Source organism: Bicyclus anynana, unplaced genomic scaffold (genome assembly GCF_947172395.1).
Source record: "Bicyclus anynana unplaced genomic scaffold, ilBicAnyn1.1 scaffold_39, whole genome shotgun sequence".
Taxonomy (NCBI): Eukaryota; Metazoa; Arthropoda; class Insecta; order Lepidoptera; family Nymphalidae; genus Bicyclus; species Bicyclus anynana.
Window position 1 is genome coordinate 64673 of NW_026441267.1, and position 19868 is coordinate 84540.

The window sequence follows — 19868 nt, forward strand, 5'->3', positions numbered from 1 at the left end:
TGCTGCTAAGGAGTTAGCTGAGAAGTACCCTGTAAATATACCTCGTATTATACCCATACCAAAGACAGGTGGAATATTGCCATTAGTTCCAATTTTTGCAGGATTATCTGCCGCTGGTAGTTTAGCAGGTGGTGCTGCTAGTATAGTAAAAGCAGTCAATGCTATTAAGTTAATGAAAAAAAAATTTCAAGAACTAAAAAGACATAATGAAAAAATGGAAACATTGTGCATTGGCAAAGGATTACTTATAAAACCCTATGGAGATGGTTTGGGTATATACACTACTAAGGAAAAAAACTGATTCGACGGCTACCTAATCGTGCTCTATCCAATATTGATATTTTAAAGATTTCAAGAGACATACCCTATTTCAAAGGCGTGTTTATGAGAGATGAATTACCTAAGAAACCATTACAAAAAGAGTGTGGTATCATCAACTTAGACACATCTCAAAATCTTGGAACGCATTGGGTAGCCTATGCAAAGTTTAATAATTATATTGAATATTTTGATAGTTATGGTAATTTAAAACCACCGAAAGAATTTGTAAAGTATGTAGGATCGAATATAACTTACAATTATGATAATTTTCAAGGAAGTAACTCTTTTAATTGTGGTCATCTTTGTATCAGATTTCTCATTAGTTTTTGGAAAAAAACTCTTAAATAAATAGTTAGCACAGTAAAATAAAAGTTCAGTCATTCATCATGTCTGTTACCTTAACTATAGTCGGAAATAAATCTATTTTAGAATCAAACTATTCCCCTCCACTTATTTTGGAAGATGAATATGAGTGTGGTTTAACATATTTTTCAGCATTTAATTCAATTCCAAATGTTAATTATAATAATAATGTATTTGGATACGGAGAAGAAAATGAAAGAATTGATGTTCCACCAGGTTCTTATGATTTACACGATTTGTATGAATATCTAAAAGAGAAAGTTGGAAATTGTGAATTACAAATAAAACCTAACATCAATACAATGACATGTTCTTTGTTCTGTAGCAAAACCATAAATTTTGACTTAGAAAATAGCATTGGTCCTATGTTAGGTTTCCCAAAAGGAAAGTTAAAAGCAAATAAATGGCATGAATCACCAGCTCCAGTAAACATTCTAACGGTGCCCGTCATAAGGATCGAATGTAATCTTGTGCAGGGATCTTACACTAATGGTTCTCCAACGCATATTATTTACGAATTTGTGCCAAACGTTCCACCTAGTCATCGATTTATAGAAACTCCCTTCAACGTTATATATTATCCTGTAAAACAAAAAATAATTTCATCAATAACCATAAAAATTTTGGATTTAGAAGGCAACCAAATAAATTTCAGAGGTGAAACTATTGCTTTGGGCCTACATTTGAAAAAAATAAAATGATTGTGTTCACATCAAGTAATTGTTATAAAGAACATAGTCCGAAAGTTAAGAAAGTTATTATAAAGAAAAGCGTAAAACAAGCAAGACGTGTCAGAGTACATAAAAAAATCAATAAAAGTAACAAAAAATTTCTTGAAGCACTTGGATTTAAAATATGAGTCTCCTTCAAATTAATAATTTGCCTGAATTTGATAACTCTATCGAGAGTTATGAAATCCATACATATAATCCATACAATAATAGTTTCAATGAAAATGATGAAATCCGGATACCCATTCACCAGCAAGATATTTATGTGCTACCATCAGCTAGTTCCATTTACATTGAAGGAAATGTTTCAGTAACTCATAAAGACCAGGCAGGTAAAGTTGAAAAAAAGAGCGTTGATTTCAGTAATAATGCTTTCGCATTTCTTTTCCAAGACATCCGATATGAAATAAATGGTGTCGAAATTGATCGTGTTAGAAATGCTGGAATAACTACAACAATAAAATCTTACATTTCAATGAATAGCGGAGAGAGCAAAGCAGCTGCTGTATGGGGCTGGGGTATAGAAGGATTTAAAAATCAAACTGGAAGCTTTAACGCTTTGATACCCCTGAATAAGATTTTAGGTTTTGCTGAAGATTATGATAAAATAATAATTAACTGTAAACATGAACTTATACTTAATCGAGGCAGTACCAATTTAAATAGCATTATCATGAGTAACGATGATATAGTAGATATCAACATTCAGAGAATTCAATGGCGAGTACCTCATATTAAAGTCTCAGACCAGCAAAGATTGATGCTCCTGAGGAAATTAGAGAAAGATAATCCTATACAAATAGCGTTTAGAAATTGGGATTTATATGAATATCCATTACTACCAAAAACTACAAAACATTCATGGGCGGTTAAGACAGCTTCTCAATTAGAAAAACCCAGATATGTTATATTTGGTTTGCAGACTAATAGAAAAAACATTAAAATAAAAGACAGTACAATATTCGATCATTGTACACTGACCAATGTTACACTATTCTTGAATTCACACTATTATCCCTACGATGCGCTAAATCTCAAGTTTAGTGATAATAAATACAGTATATTATACGATATGTACTCAAAGTTTCGTCAGTCGTTTTATAACCTTCCTATCGATCCGTTGCTTGATTTGCATACATTTAAGGAAAAGGCCCCATTATTTGTCATACACTGTTCCAGGCAAAATGAAAATTTAAAAACTGGTCCAGTTGATGTTCGTCTAGAAATTGAAACATCTCAGGATATTCCCAGAAATACCAGCGCTTACTGTTTAATTATAAATGATCGTCTTGTAGAGTATAGACCGCTGAGTAACATAGTACGAAAACTATCATGAAAATCATTGTGGATGTTCAAGGTTTTAAAAATGATGATAATTACTTTCTACCTAAAGAGATTGCTTTAGTGTACAGTGATCGGATTCAAGTTTTTTTAATCAAACCACCATATCCCTATGAATGGTTAACAGATACAGAAAAGAAACAGGTTAATTGGCTTGAAAGGAATAGAAAAATATTATGGCATCAGGGATCCATACCTTATGAAAACTATAAATCTCATCTAATACCAATTCTAAAAAATCATGATATATATTGCAAAGGCGTTGAAAAGCAGTTATGGCTAAAACATATAATAAATAATCCTAACATACATAATTTAGAAGAGAATGGATGCCCTAGTTTGTTAACATTGTATAAATTGTATGATTCACATTCCGATGTATATAGCTGTATTTATCATCCAACTATCTGTGCCCTGAAAAATGTAACTTGTTTAAAAAGATGGTGTATAAACAATAAAGTGTTTTGATTCATAAAGATGCTTGTTTTATTTATAAGAACTATCCATACCTCACCAGCATCATAATTTAGTCAATAAATAATAAATTAAGTATAAATGATTTTAAAATTTAAATGATCTAGCAGACCTTAAAGCTTTCACTCGAGTTATTAGAATAAGTAAGTTTTTCATCGACCATGAAATGGCGAAATTTATTAAACTGAATTAAAGTCATTAGCTGGATGGTTATGGCTTCTACATCAGCCGATAAAAAACATTGGGGGTTTTGCATCAATCGAGCGAAGCGAGAAGTGATGCAGAACCCCCAATTCTACCCTACTAATACACATTTGTATACACCTATACACACTAGTCTTATCAAGCATGTCTTCATGTATGCTATACTTACTTGTTTTATTTTGGAAGAATCCTTTGCACATTTTATTTCTGCTCTAAACATCCTACACTATGTAAACCTGTAAATCGCAAAGAATGAAGCTGCGAAACATAATTAAAAATCAAACGAACTTACCAAAGTGAAGTTCGATGATAATTATGTGAGCAGCTTCATTTGACGCGATTTACATACACCCTCCCTATATAGTGAATTACCCTCCCTACTTCCATCAGGTGAGATGTTAATCTTATATATTTGAAACTGGGCATCACATGGAACCACAAGACATAACCAAAATTCATTTACCTTTTGAAACAATTTATTGTCCTTGAAAATGAAATTATTTTTAATATCTTTTATTTCATTTCCTCTAAAAGCCGACCGTAATTTTGTAAAAACTGGAAAAGCTTTGCGAAGCTTTTCTTGCCATTCATCCCAACTATAATTGACAGAAGGCAAAGCTTCAAACCATTTTTTTGCAAGACCTACCAGCTTTTGGAGTGCAAAATGTACGGTTTGCTTTTAGTTCCAATCATAAATATAAGAGCATTTGTTGGCCTTTTTTTATCCATCTACCTACACTTTGCAATCTACTACATGGGTCGAAATCTCGAATTACATTAACGTGTTTGTTCTGTAAAATTCTGTTCTTATTGGAGCTGTTCTGCATGGTCATAATAAATTTGAGTACCTCGTCTGTCGTAAAGTGGGATGCCGATGTTGGGCGCTGCTCCGGCTGCATTGCCGATGAGCTCGGTGACTCTACAGGCCCGGATACCTCGAATGGGATCCCTGACTGGCTTGGCTGGACCTCATCGATGATGATTTCCCATTGCGCCTGCGGGAATTCTTTACGCGCTTTGCAAGCACGCTTTCCTTTGCGTTTGGTCCTGCGCCGTACTATCGCATGACCGGTGCCTTCAATGTTCTCGATAAAAACAAAAAACAAAAACCAATGTTAATAGACCGTACAATTTTTAATGTGTGGCGCGGAGACAATGAAGTATCTATAATTGACAGTTACTTGTTATTATATATTTATGTTTGTATTAAAGTTATCTAAACGAATCAGCGTAACTAATCGCAGTAAAGTCTTTTCTTTTCTTTTTTTTTTCTTTAAAATTTACTTATTATACAGATACATAATTTCATTGTAACCAATACTTAAAAGTCCTGTCAGATTCATTAGTGTACCGATTTGATACAGCACGCATTTAATGTATAATAAAATAACTAATCATGGTTCACATAACCACAAAACCACAGTTTTTGTCACCTTTATTGCACAATAAACGTGGCGTCACCTAAAAATAGCTTATCTGCAGCACACATAACTACGTTATTAAACGTGACTTCACCTAACCAATGCTTATCCGCAGCACACATAACTGCGTAATTAAACATGGCTTCACCTAACCAAAGCTTATCCGCAGCACACATAACTGCGTTATTAACCGTGGCTTCACCTAACCAATGCTTATCCGCAGCACACATAACTGCGTAATTAAACATGGCTTCACCTAACCAAAGCTTATCCGCAGCACACATAACTGCGTTATTAAACATGGCTTCACCTAACCAAAGCTTATCCGCAGCACACATAACTGCGTTATTAAACATGGCTTCACCTAACCAAAGCTTATCCGCAGCACACATAACTGCGTTATTAAACAGGGTTCACCTAACCAAAACTTATACGCAGCACACATAACTGCATTATTAAACGTTGCTCACTTATCCGCAGCACACATAACTGCATTTTTAAACGTGATTCACCTAATCAAAACTTATCCGCAGCACACATAACTGCATTATTAAACGTTGCACACTTATCCGCAGCACACATAACTGCATTTTTAAACGTGATTCACCTAATCAAAACTTATCCGCAGCACACATAACTGCATTATTAAACGTTGCTCACTTATCCGCAGCACACATAACTGCATTTTTAAACGTGATTCACCAAATCAAAACTTATCCGCAGCACACATAACTGCATTATTAAACGTGGCTTACATAGCCATTGAAACTAAATCTTAATAATATGAGTGACTAGGTATAGACTTCTTTAAAATGGAAACTTGATTATATTTTTACACAGTCTCTAAAGATTACTAACAGCAAACGTCAACTCAACCATTTACAACTATCAATGATTACGGTTCTTAATAAAAAAAATATTAAATCAATTTATTGGAAAGTAGTTGACCAAATGAAATTTTTCTATAATATTGGTTAACTGAGGGTAGGTACGGTATCAACCTCGAGTTAATAACTAATAAAATCGTACAAATAAACGTGAATCAAAATCTTGATAATTAATAAAAGCGATAACTTCGTCGAAACAATTGTTGGCAACAATGTCTATATTGATAATTTGAGGGTAGCAATTAATATTATTCACATCTATAATTAACAAAACTAAACTGGCTGTACGTTATCATAGATTAGCCTAATTTGGCTAGAACTAATAAAAAATTTAATTTAATGCCGTTATAACTGTTTCATTGCCAAAGCTAGGCATTTTCACACTTTAAGCCGTTTGTCCATAATACATAGCCCGAAGCTTTTAGTTTTTTATCGTTATTAAGATTAAAATCCTTAATAATCACACCTCTATGCACATCAAGTAACTAAAATGATCAAGAAATAGATTACGTACCTTCAATTGTGGGCCTGCGTGGATTACGTGTCACTTCTGAATTGTTATGAAAATTATACTCTAGCTAGTTTCTTACAACACTTTATTCCACCTTTTACAATTACAAATTAAATAATAATATCTCTACTGTTCCACTGTTTCACCAAAACCACCTCTCATACCAGATTAACAAAGAAATGAAAAACTATTGGCCTGAATAAGGGTACTTTTAACTTCGTCGTAATAAAATATTAGGTTTTTCAGACAGTGTTCTTTCAGAAACGGCTTAAATGAACACAGCACCGGCTTAGCACCGCCTTCAAACTGATCATCAATTAGAACATAATATGATATATAGAACTTAATATGATGTTTGATCAAGCCCAATCACGAGGTAGCTACTGTAAATCACTGTTAACCGTTGAGGAGTTCCAGTACATGTCCTTCGTCTTCATCATCAGACCTCATAACCCATGTAGGTGGGAAGATCTCATCAATAGGAATCGATCAAGCCCAATCACGAGGTAGCTACTGTAAATCACTGTTAACCGTTGAGGAGTTCCAGTACATGTCCTTCGTCTTCATCATCAGACCTCATAACCCATGTAGGTGGGAAGATCTCATCAATAGGAATCGATCAAGCCCAATCACGAGGTAGCTACTTTAAATCACTGTTAACCGTTGAGGAGTTCCAGTACATGTCCTTCGTCTTCATCATCAGACCTCATAACCCATGTAGGTGGGAAGATCTCATCAATAGGAATCGATCAAGCCCAATCACGAGGTAGCTACTGTAAATCGTTCAGGAGTTCCAGTACCTGTCGTTCGTCTTCATCATCAGACCTCATAACCCATGTAGGTGGGAAGATCTCATCAATATGAATCGATCAAGCCCAATCACGAGGTAGCTACTGTAAATCGTTCAGGAGTTCCAGTACCTGTCGTTCGTCTTCATCATCAGACCTCATAACCCATGTAGGTGGGAAGATCTCATCAATATGAATCGATCAAGCCCAATCACGAGGTAGCTACTGTAAATCGTTCAGGAGTTCCAGTACCTGTCGTTCGTCTTCATCATCAGACCTCATAACCCATGTAGGTGGGAAGATCTCATCAATAGGAATCGATCAAGCCCAATCACGAGGTAGCTACTTTAAATCACTGTTAACCGTTGAGGAGTTCCAGTACATGTCCTTCGTCTTCATCATCAGACCTCATAACCCATGTAGGTGGGAAGATCTCATCAATAGGAATCGATCAAGCCCAATCACGAGGTAGCTACTGTAAATCGTTCAGGAGTTCCAGTACCTGTCGTTCGTCTTCATCATCAGACCTCATAACCCATGTAGGTGGGAAGATCTCATCAATAGGAATCGATCAAGCCCAATCACGAGGTAGCTACTGTAAATCGTTCAGGAGTTCCAGTACCTGTCGTTCGTCTTCATCATCAGACCTCATAACCCATGTAGGTGGGAAGATCTCATCAATATGAATCGATCAAGCCCAATCACGAGGTAGCTACTTTAAATCACTGTTAACCGTTGAGGAGTTCCAGTACATGTCCTTCGTCTTCATCATCAGACCTCATAACCCATGTAGGTGGGAAGATCTCATCAATAGGAATCGATCAAGCCCAATCACGAGGTAGCTACTTTAAATCACTGTTAACCGTTGAGGAGTTCCAGTACATGTCCTTCGTCTTCATCATCAGACCTCATAACCCATGTAGGTGGGAAGATCTCATCAATAGGAATCGATCAAGCCCAATCACGAGGTAGCTACTGTAAATCGTTCAGGAGTTCCAGTACCTGTCGTTCGTCTTCATCATCAGACCTCATAACCCATGTAGGTGGGAAGATCTCATCAATAGGAATCGATCAAGCCCAATCACGAGGTAGCTACTGTAAATCGTTCAGGAGTTCCAGTACCTGTCGTTCGTCTTCATCATCAGACCTCATAACCCATGTAGGTGGGAAGATCTCATCAATAGGAATCGATCAAGCCCAATCACGAGGTAGCTACTGTCAACGCCGCAATGTTCCTCAAGGCGATAATTGCACATTGATTACCGCAGGCGTTTACTTTATTGCTTCATAATATCAAAAGGCCTTTTAATTAACAAAAACCACGAAGATCCAGTCCGACAACAAACATTTTGGCGACCGTGCAGATTAACAACCGCGAATCTACAATCTTTTGGATATTACAATCGACGGACAAGAAATTCGTGACGAAAACATACGAAAATTGGATGACGCAATCTCAACAAAGAACAAAGAAAAGACGAACCAACTCAGCTAAGTGCCTTGAATCCTTTCTTATCCTATTCTAAAAACTATTAACTTTCCATTTTCAGCAAGATTTGTGCAAATAATAGTATCAAAATCAAGTGAATTGTGAAACAATGTGTAACAGTTAGGTTATACCTAAGTACCTATTAATGAGTTAACGAAATATTAGTTTTGCTTATTTTACGTAATATTATTTACATTTTTACTATAATCTCAATTTAAAACATTACGATTTGGTTAAAAGTTCGTAAAGATCAATTAATTTCATACAATTGATAATTCATTAAGAAAATTACACATAGATTTGCATACCTACCTAGTATCCTAAACAATACCTATCTACTATACCTAGCTTATTATTCTAAATTACGTAAATCTATAAAGTTATTACCTATACCTAATAATTAATTACTTACGCTCTCATATAAACTTGTCATAATATACTTTTTGACTTGTCATATACTTACTTGGTACTCAATCGTATTGCCGAACATTCCAGGATCGCGTTGCTTCGCTCCGCGCGCCTGCAACGTACCTACCTAGCACCTACGTTATCTTATCAGCTAAGGACGCGCGCAGTCGAGCGGTTTGAAGGCGGTTGAGATTCGTTTGTAAGCGGCCTAACAAGTATCACCGAATAAAGGAGCGTGAGCTAAAACTTTTCTTTTTAGTACTTATTACTCGATACATGAGGTACTTGCCTAGTTTTTATTTTGTTTGTTTATAATTTGTTTGTATTATTGTTCACCTAAATAATTACCATTTAATCACGTTTCAAATCTTATAATACACAATGACTGAAAGTGCTATGCCCGCTGTTGCAAAGGAATTAAGAGAACTTTATGCAAAACGTAGTTCGGTTAAAGGGCGCATTACTAAATATAAAACGTATTTAAATTCAATTTCTTCTAATAGTTTAACACCACTTGAGGTTGGTGAGTTAAAATTAAAAACAGAAAAGATTAAACGGCTTTCGGATTATTTTGAAGAGTTGCAAAATCGAATAGAAGTTGTAAATTCAGATAATATGTCATTAGAGCTTACTGAACGCGATAACATTGAACAAGATTTAATGATAACAATTGCTACAGGCTTACATCTCATAGATTCTAATGAAAGCATCTTGAACTCAAGTCGGCCTCACGCGTCACGCGACGAGCGCGGTGACCATTCGACTTCTATTGTTTGTCATCACGATAACCACGACATGGGTTTCAAGCTTCCTGAAATTCAAATTTCTAAATTTGAGGGTCACTTCTTCAGATGGTTGGATTTCAGAGACAACTTTTTATCTTTAATTCACAACAACGATCGAATAAAACCAATTCATAAGTTTCACTATTTAGTGTCATATCTCGAGGGTGAAGCCGCTCGTATAATTTCTAATATTGAATTATCCGAAGCTAATTACAGCATTGCATGGCAGTCATTGTGTGAGCGGTACGACAACAAAAAACAACTTATTAACCATCACTTAAATTCACTTTTCAGTATCGAACCGTCGGCCCGGGAGTCCGAAAGATCGCTACGATTTTTAATAGACCATGTATCGAAAAATCTTCGTGCTTTAGCGACTTTAGGTCAACCGACCGACCACTGGGACACGCTTGTAATTTATATCATGTCATCAAAATTAGACAACAATACTATAGGGAAGTGGGAAGAGCGTCGTAATAATTTTGACGAAGTACCTACTCTAAAGCAATTTAATAAATTTTTATCTGATCGTGCGGATGTCTTAGAAACTTTAAATAGAAACAAAAATGACAAATTGAAGCAACTACCGCGGCCAATGACTAGTTCAATACGCAACTACAACAACTACAAAAACTACAACAATAGCAATAATAATAATGAATTAAAATCTTTTGCAGCTACTTTTAATACAAATTCTTACCGCTGTTCCGTATGCAAGAATCATCATCGTATCTACGACTGTCCCATATTTTTGGCTAAGAGTGTGGGGGAGCGCAAGACCGATGTCTCAAGATTAAGGTTATGTTTTAATTGTTTGCGTGGCTCTCACTCTCTTCGTTTCTGCAGGTCTGGATCATGTCGTACATGTAATGAATTACATAATACTCTTTTATGCACTATTTCAAACAAACATGATTCAGTCCCGACATCCAATAGAACAACTAAAAATACAACTCTCAATGTACCAAATAACAACGTAGTCAATTGCTCCACGTCCATACAAAATACTAATCAAATTATTTTATCCACTGCTTTGATTACAGTGACGAATCCGAAAACAAATCAAATCGAAAAGGTCAAGGCTCTCCTTGACTGTGGGAGTCAATCTACATTTATAAGTCAATCTTTGAAACAAAAACTATCACTCGATTCAGAGCCTATTAATACAATAAATATAATAGGTATCGGCAACACCAGTTGCGATGAAGTCACAGAAACTTGTACACTACAATTAGGTTCAATAAACAAAGATTTCAATATTCAACTTACCTGTTATGTTATGAAGCAACTAACAGGTCAAATTCCTAAAATACCTATCAACATTCAACAACTACAAATACCTACTGACATACAGTTAGCAGATCCAACTTTTGATCAGCCAGCTCCGATTGAAGTTTTGATTGGTGCCGATATTTTTTGGGACATCTTGGGTTGTGAGCAACATTCTTTCGGCCCCAATAATCCTAAATTAAGAAGTTCTAAGTTCGGTTGGTTAATTTCGGGTCCTATTTCAAATATTTCTAAATCTCAAAATAAACAATGTCTTGCTAACGTATCTCAAGTAGACGAAATCGACCAACAATTAACAAAATTTTGGGAACTTGAATCAGTTCCTACAAATAAAATTTTACACGAAAATGAAATTGCTTGCGAAAACCATTTCCAACGTTTTACTCGACGATTAAGCACAGGTAGATTTTGCGTTAAACTACCTCTAACTAACGATCCTAAGAATTTAGGTAACTCTTATGATCTAGCCAAACGACGTTTTCTTAATTTAGAAAGACGACTAAAGAAGCAACCGGCTATTAAGTCACAATACATAGAATTTATGCGCGAATACGCTGATTTAGGCCATTTAGAAAAGTCAAAAATTTGTATTCCAAATCCATCGTATTTCCTTTGCCATCATTCTGTTTTTAAACCAAACAGTGAATCAACCAAAATCCGCGTCGTTTTTGACGGTTCGGCGCGAGTTCTTTCCTCAGGCCTGTCTATTAATGACATTCAATTAATAGGCCCAAATATACAAGACTCTCTTTTCTCCATTCTGATTCGAGCTCGTCAATACAGATACATTTTAACAGGCGACATAGAAAAAATGTATCGCCAAATTTTAATTGATGAAGAGCACCGAAATCTTCAATTAATATTATGGAGAGAAGATGAGTCTTTGCCTTTAGAAACACTTCAACTAAATACTGTTACTTACGGTTTTGCAAGTGCCAGCTATTTGAGTACTCGTTGCCTTTGGCAACTGGGGGAGGAATGCGAGGACGAACAAATTAAAAATATTATACAACATGATTTTTACGTTGATGACTTAATAACCGGTTCCGACAACGAAGAAGATTTACTTTACATTCAAAATTCTGTATCTGAGGCATTGAAAAAAGGTTGTTTTAACTTACGAAAATATAGATCTAATTCTAAAACTATTTATCAATCATCTACTATTGATTTTACTGACAATTTAAGCATAAGTGAGTCATCAAGTACTTTGGGCTTAGGATGGAATCCCACTTCTGATACTTTTAATTTTCCTATTCAAAACTGTTATTATGTGGGTAGTATTTTAATCGGTTTGACGCGGCTGCGCCCGCGCCGTCATGTGGCAGTCCGGATTATAGACTAATCACGTATACAGTGTTTCATTTTCATCCATATAAATATTAGAGAAATAACAGTGGCGACGAGTTATTACGAATTATTACGCGTGTAAACATGGAAAAAGTATCAGTTGGATTGATAACAGTGTTTAACCACGAACAGCAAGACTGGGACTTATATGTATAAAGGACGGTTAGAACAATGGTTCCTAGCGAACGAAATAAACGATACCGACGACAAGTCGGGTGTGAAGCGCCGGGCGATCTTACTAAGCAGCTTAGCGGAAACGACGTTTAAACTCATAAGGGATTTAGCACTACCTAATGAGGTTGGATCTCTCTCATACCAGCAAGCGGTATCGTTACTTGATGGCCATTTAAAATCAAAAAAATGTGGGTTCTCGGAACGGTTCAAGTTTCATGGTGCCCGGCAAGAACACAGTGAGTCCATTAGCGAGTGGGCTGCCCGTGTACGTGGTTTAGCAATGGATTGCAAGTTCCCCACAAGTGTTTTAAATGAAATGCTGCGCGACCGGTTCGTCCTTGGGATGGTTCACGGCAAGGTTCGGGAGCGATTGTTCGAAAAGTCTTTAGAAGGGCTCACAATGGAAAGGGCGGTACAAGTGGCTGAAAGTGTGCATTGTGCCGTAGAAGGTGCGCGGCAAGCGGTCCCACAGTCACAGGTTCAGGATTTGACCTTCTCGCCAGTCGTCGAGGTGCACAAAGTGTCGGCCCAACCGGCCGGCTCTCAAGGTAGAAAAGTGACAAGTGCTAATAAAGGAAGTGTCGTTAATTCCGAGTCGGTAATTAAAAATAATAGGAAGTGTGAAGTGTGCGGATCCGTAAACCACGGGAATCAAGTGTGTAGATACAGGTTTTACACCTGTAGGCGGTGCAGGGTCAAAGGTCATTTGGCGCGCGTCTGTGTAGCAGACAGAGGGCGCGACCAACAACATTTCTTACAATATTGTACGGAATCTCGGGCGGATGGCGATGATGGTAAGCGTCTTATTTTTAATCTTCGCAGCTATCGCGGCGAACCGATGCGGGAGACCATAGTGGTGGATAGCGTATCTCTGTGCTTTGAAGTAGACACCGGCTCAGCCGTTACGGCGATAGCAGATTCGACGTATTATAAATATTTCGCTAAACATAAGTTAAAAACCAATACCAAATTTTTACAAAGTTACAATGGCAGCACTATCGATACAATAGGAGTGTTACCTTTGCAATTTACATACCGGGGCAAAACGGAAATCATCGACGTATATGTGGTAAAAGGCGGTGGCCCACCCTTACTCGGTCGTGATTTTATATTTAAAAACTTAGAAATATGCTCTGTAAATGCTTGCATGCCGAAATTAGATTGCGTTGAGAAGCTAGTAAGCGAATACCCTAAATTGTTTTCCGATTCATTAGGATGTTGTAAAAATATTGAAGTATCTTTGAATTTGAAGCCTGATTCAAAACCGATTTTTTTTAAAGCGCGTACGGTGCCCTTTGCCCTCCGGAAAAAGTTAGAAAAGGAATTAGAGAGGTTAACGTCATTAGGGGTCATTGAACCGGTGCAATTTTCTGAATACGCGAGTCCTATAGTGCCCGTTTTGAAAAATAATGGTGACATAAGGGTGTGTGCAGATTATTCAGCTACGTTAAACAAACAACTTTTAGTTGAAAAATATCCGCTTCCACGAATTGAGGAATTATTTTCTAAATTGCATGGCGGAGTAAAATTTTCCAAATTAGATTTGTCTAATGCGTACAACCAGCTGAAATTAAAAGAGGAATCGCAATTATTAACGGTCATAAATTCTCACAAAGGTCTTTTTAAGTACACACGCCTTGTGTTTGGATTATCAAGTGCACCGGCTATATTTCAACGAACCTTAGAAATAATTCTATCAGGCATAGATGGAGTACTTCAGTTCCTTGACGATATTTTAATTACAGGAGAAACGGAACAGGAACATGTAAATCGGTTAAATAAAGTTTTTAAGAGATTAGAGGACGCGGGGTTGGTATTACAAAAAGATAAATGTATTTTTTTTCAGGACTCTGTATCGTATCTGGGTTACATTATTGATAAAAATGGATTACACAAGTCACCAGATAAGGTCAAGGCTATTCTTAACGCGAAAGTCCCTACGAATGTTAGCGAATTAAAATCGTTCTTGGGATTAGTAAACTATTACAGGGGGTTTATTAAAAATGCTTCAAGTATTTTAAGTCCTTTACATTTGCTTTTGAAGAAAAATGTTGTTTGGAACTGGGAGGAAGCACATTTACAGGCTTTTGAATTAATAAAAAAGCATTTAGCTTCGGAAAATACCTTAGCACATTATGATCCGGACGCAAAAATAGTTCTCACTGTGGACGCGTCACCCTTCGGTCTTGGAGCAATTTTATCCCAAATAGGGACCGACGGGTGCGAACGACCTGTTTCTTATGTGTCTAGGTCATTGAATTCAGCGGAGAAACAGTACAGTCAAATTCAAAAGGAAGCTACGGCGATTATTTTTGGTGTCCGTCGGTTCCATCAATATTTATATGGCAGAGCAGATCCATTTATTTTGAGGACTGATCACAAGCCGTTGTTGTCTATTTTTCAACCTGGTCGCGGTATACCCGAAATTACGGCCAACCGCTTGCAAAGGTATGCGTTGTTTTTGTCGGCATATAACTACAGCATAGAATACGTTAGTAGTGCAAATAACTCTGCCGACTACTTAAGTCGCGCCGTAGAAACGCCGACGTGTAACAATACTACGAGTAAGAATGATTGTAAGCGTGTAGTAGGTTATAGCGCAAATGATAATAGTTGTTATATGAATTTCGTGTGGGACGCTAATTCGATGCCCGCAGTTTTCCAGGATGTGTTGCAGTGTACCAAATCTGATAAAAATTTGTCAAAGGTTAGCGATTATATTTTAAACGGTTGGCCGAAAAAAGTGCACGATAGGGATATAAAGCCTTATTTTAGTTGTCGGAACGAGCTATCGATTGAGAAGGGTTGCGTTATTAGGGGGGCTAAATTAGTTATTCCCAAGGCTATCCAACAAACAGTCATTAAGGAACTTCATACAGGTCACTTGGGGGTAGCTAAAATGAAAGCTACTGCACGAGAGCGGTTTTGGTGGCCAAATATGTCCGCGAGTATAGAAGCAGTGGTAGGTAACTGCGACGTGTGTATGCAGCTGCGCCCCGCGCCCCGCCGCGCGCCGCTCACGCCGTGGCCTTTTCCTCCCGAACCCTGGTACAGAGTCCATGTAGACTTTTTAGGGCCGTTTAATAATAAAGTATACTTAATAGTAGTTGACGCTTATTCTAAATGGGTGGAAGTTTATGACGTGAGCAATGGTTATAGTTCTAGAGTAGTGATTGAAAAGTTAAGTGAAATAATGTCGAAATTTGGTCTTTTTAATACTATATGTAGCGATAATGGTACGTCTTTTACATCATCAGAGTTTAAAAATTTCTGCAAGTACAATGGAATAAATCATTTAACTTCACCTACGTACCATCCGGAAAGTAACGGCCAGGCAGAAAGTTTCGTGAAAATAATAAAAAATGCATTAAAGGGCATTTTGTTATCTGGAACATCAAAAAAAGATATAAACATTAAGTTAAACGAATTTCTATTTCATTATCGCAATTCTACGCACTCCACCACAAATCGGTCTCCAGCTAAGATATTGTTCGGTAAGAACTTACGATGTAGGTTAGATTTATTAAAACCGGCGCAGCAATTATCGCCACTCGACCGAGCGATGTCAAATAATGTAGGGAAAAATCAGTGTTCGCAGATTAGGCACTATGATGGGAAAAGAAAAATAGATTTTATAATTGGTGAAGTTGTGTTAATAAAAACTTATAATAAACCAGTCAGTGTCTGGGCTAAAGGCATTATATTGAGAAAACTAGGCCGGTCCGTGTACGTAGTGAAACTTACAGATAGTAACGTGGAATTTAAAAGACATAAGAGTCAAATTTGTAAATTAAAGGGGGAAAGAGAGGTCACGGTTGATGAAGAGATCATTGCGAGTAACGAGAACGAGTCAGGTCCAAATGCCATATTACCTCCGGTGATATTGAAGTCGCAACCAACAGGTTCTCAGACTCGGACGGCAGTAGTAGAACCGGCAACCTGTGGTAGTGAGATTACTAACCAGAGTCCAGAGATACCGCATATGAGACCAAATCAAGAAACAAACCCAGACCCAAGCACTTCGACGTCTCCGACTCATACAGCCATCCATTCACCGGATGCTAGAACCCCCAGATCCAAGCGGGCTCGCAAGCCTATACATTTAGACTACAGAAAATATTTCTGATAATTATTTTTTAATTTGTGTAATTGTAAACTATTGGTGGAGGGATGTTATTATGTGGGTAGTATTTTAATCGGTTTGACGCGGCTGCGCCCGCGCCGTCATGTGGCAGTCCGGATTATAGACTAATCACGTATACAGTGTTTCATTTTCATCCATATAAATATTAGAGAAATAACAAAAACCCATCATACAAAAACTGTTTAACTAAAAGACTAATTTTATCATCATCTTTTAAAATTTTTGACCCGCTTGGATTATTAAGTCCTTGCATTATTAAACCTAAAATGATTATGCAGTTATTGTGGCTCAAGAAAGTAGGATGGGATGATCCCGTTCCTGAGGATGTAAAACTATCATGGGTAAAATTTGCAAATAATCTAGATGCTCTATCTAATATTCAAATTCCAAGACTCACACTCTGTGAATCACCGGTTCATATCGAACTGCATTCCTTTAGCGATGCCTCTCAATCTGCTTATGGTGCATGTATTTACTTAAGATCAATAAACCAAAACGGCTACGCTACTGTTAAGTTATTGTGTGCCAAGTCAAAGGTAGCACCTTTGAAACCGACCACCATACCTCGCCTGGAACTAAGCGCGGCATTACTAAGTGCGAGATTAGTGAAAACCACTTTGCGCTCTTTAAGATGTCAGGTGATCCGTCTCGTCCACTGGTGCGATTCAACTGTCGTTCTTGGTTGGCTTCAAAGTAACGCACGAACATTTAAAACGTTTGTAGCCAATCGAACAGTCGAAATATGCGAACTCACGAATGCAGCTTCATGGCGCTATGTACCAACAGTGGACAATCCAGCCGATATGATATCGCGAGGTGTTGACCCACATCTAATAAAGGATTTAGAGTTATGGTGGTCCGGACCCCAATTTCTCTCTAAACCTGAATGCGAATGGCCACAATTAAAGGATAGTTCCAATTTCCCTCTACCAGAACTGGAAATAAAATCACATACCGTTAAAATTGAACCTGTTGAATCTTTCATACAAATGGAAAATTATTCTAAATTTACTAACCTAAAACGAGTCACAGCTTACATATTGAGATTTATACACAACATTAAAAATCCTAAATCTAAAACAATCGGTAATTTAACTATTGACGAATTAACTAACTCATTTAATTTTTTATGTATAGTAGCTCAAAAACAATCTTTTCCGAATGAATATGCCACTCTAACGAAAAACAAACAACTAAATTCTAAATCAAACATTCTCTCTTTGTCTCCTTTCATCGACGATCACAACTTGATTAGAGTAGGCGGTCGAATAGATGCTTCTAGTTTAAGTTATGATCAAAGGCATCCAATCCTTCTGCATTCATCCCATTATCTAACAAAACTTATTTTCAATTATTACCACATTTATAATTTACATGCTGGTCCACAATTACTGCTTGCTTCTGTACGACAACTTATTTGGCCTATTCATGGAAGGCGGCTCGCTAGAAACACAGTACAGAAATGCGTCATGTGCAGACGAGTTCAAGGTAAAACTCTCAATCCTCTTATGGGAAATTTGCCAGCACAGCGCATAACTCTGGATTTTCCATTTAGATCCGTAGGTGTAGATCTGGCCGGCCCATTTATGACGCTAAATAGAAAAGGTCGTGGCGCTCGACTTGTAAAAACCTATCTTTGCCTATTCATATGCCTGCGTTACAAATGTTTACACTTAGAAGCGGTCAGTGACTTGACGAAAGATGCTCTCTTAATGACGTTTCGTAGAATGATCAGTAGACGTGGAAAACCAGCGGAATTTTTCTCGGATAATGGAAAGAACCTGGTCGGTGCTGCTAATGACATTAAGAAATTCCTAAAACAAAACAAGGAATCTATTATCGAATTTGCAACTCAAGAACAAATCAAATTTATATTCTCACCGTCTTATGCTCCTCACTTTGGTGGCATTTGGGAAGCTGGCGTGAAATCCGCGAAACATCATATTAAACGCGTAATGGGTAATACACATTTGACGTTCGAAGAAATAAGTACATTATTTGCACAAGTCGAAGCTATACTTAACAGTCGTCCCCTGTGTCCATTATCTCCTTCTCCAAACGACTTCCTAGCCCTTACTCCAGGGCATTTTCTGATTGGTCGTCCTATCACTTCACTGCCGTCACCCGATCTAACTGACCATAATTCAAGCAGTCTGCAGCGCTACGCACGGCTTGAGCAAATCAGACAACATTTTTGGAACCGTTGGAACAAAGAATATGTCTCCGAATTACAAAACCGACTCAAGTGGCGCACCAACGACGGCCCCAAGCTCAAAATTGGTGACCTTGTTTTAATACATGAAGAGTACGTGCCTCCACTTTCCTGGCGAATGGGACGAGTTACACGGATGTTCCCAGGACGTGACGGAGTTTCCAGAGTCGTCGACATAAACACCACCAAAGGAAGCTTAAGAAGACCACTAACCCGAATTTGTCCATTGCTGCCTGATTAGTGTTTGTAGAAAGATAAGCCTTTCTACGCGGGGGAGGATGTCAACGCCGCAATGTTCCTCAAGGCGATAATTGCACATTGATTACCGCAGGCGTTTACTTTATTGCATCATAATATCAAAAGGCCTTTTAATTAACAAAAACCACGAAGATCCAGTCCGACAACAAACAGCTACTGTAAATCACTGTTAACCGTTGAGGAGTTCCAGTACATGTCCTTCGTCTTCATCATCAGACCTCATAACCCATGTAGGTGGGAAGATCTCATCAATAGGAATCGATCAAGCCCAATCACGAGGTAGCTACTGTAAATCGTTCAGGAGTTCCAGTACCTGTCGTTCGTCTTCATCATCAGACCTCATAACCCATGTAGGTGGGAAGATCTCATCAATAGGAATCGATCAAGCCCAATCACGAGGTAGCTACTGTAAATCGTTCAGGAGTTCCAGTACCTGTCGTTCGTCTTCATCATCAGACCTCATAACCCATGTAGGTGGGAAGATCTCATCAATATGAATCGATCAAGCCCAATCACGAGGTAGCTACTGTAAATCGTTCAGGAGTTCCAGTACCTGTCGTTCGTCTTCATCATCAGACCTCATAACCCATGTAGGTGGGAAGATCTCATCAATATGAATCGATCAAGCCCAATCACGAGGTAGCTACTGTAAATCGTTCAGGAGTTCCAGTACCTGTCGTTCGTCTTCATCATCAGACCTCATAACCCATGTAGGTG

At 37.6% G+C, this 19868-nt stretch overlaps 3 protein-coding genes across 3 annotated transcripts; all 3 read left to right on the top strand.

Annotated features, from left to right (window-relative positions):
• The first annotated feature begins 9397 nt into the window (after nucleotides 1-9397).
• Nucleotides 9398-12815, top strand: LOC128199817 (uncharacterized). Its single transcript, XM_052890987.1, has 4 exons — nucleotides 9398-9871; nucleotides 10098-11210; nucleotides 12522-12693; nucleotides 12749-12815. Exons 2-4 carry the CDS (start codon nucleotides 10148-10150, stop codon nucleotides 12813-12815), a joined length of 1302 nt encoding a protein of 433 aa, XP_052746947.1. The 5' UTR covers nucleotides 9398-9871; nucleotides 10098-10147.
• On the top strand, nucleotides 12686-16816 carry LOC128199812 (uncharacterized). The gene is made up of 2 exons (XM_052890983.1): nucleotides 12686-13331; nucleotides 16127-16816. The coding sequence occupies exons 1-2, from the start codon at nucleotides 12818-12820 to the stop codon at nucleotides 16138-16140; spliced, it is 528 nt and encodes a 175-aa protein (XP_052746943.1). The 5' UTR covers nucleotides 12686-12817; the 3' UTR covers nucleotides 16141-16816.
• Nucleotides 16817-17056: 240 nt separating this feature from the next.
• LOC128199809 (uncharacterized) lies at nucleotides 17057-19271 on the top strand. The gene has a single exon (XM_052890980.1). It carries the CDS (start codon nucleotides 17485-17487, stop codon nucleotides 19132-19134), a length of 1650 nt encoding a protein of 549 aa, XP_052746940.1. The 5' UTR covers nucleotides 17057-17484; the 3' UTR covers nucleotides 19135-19271.
• The last annotated feature ends 597 nt before the right edge of the window (nucleotides 19272-19868 follow it).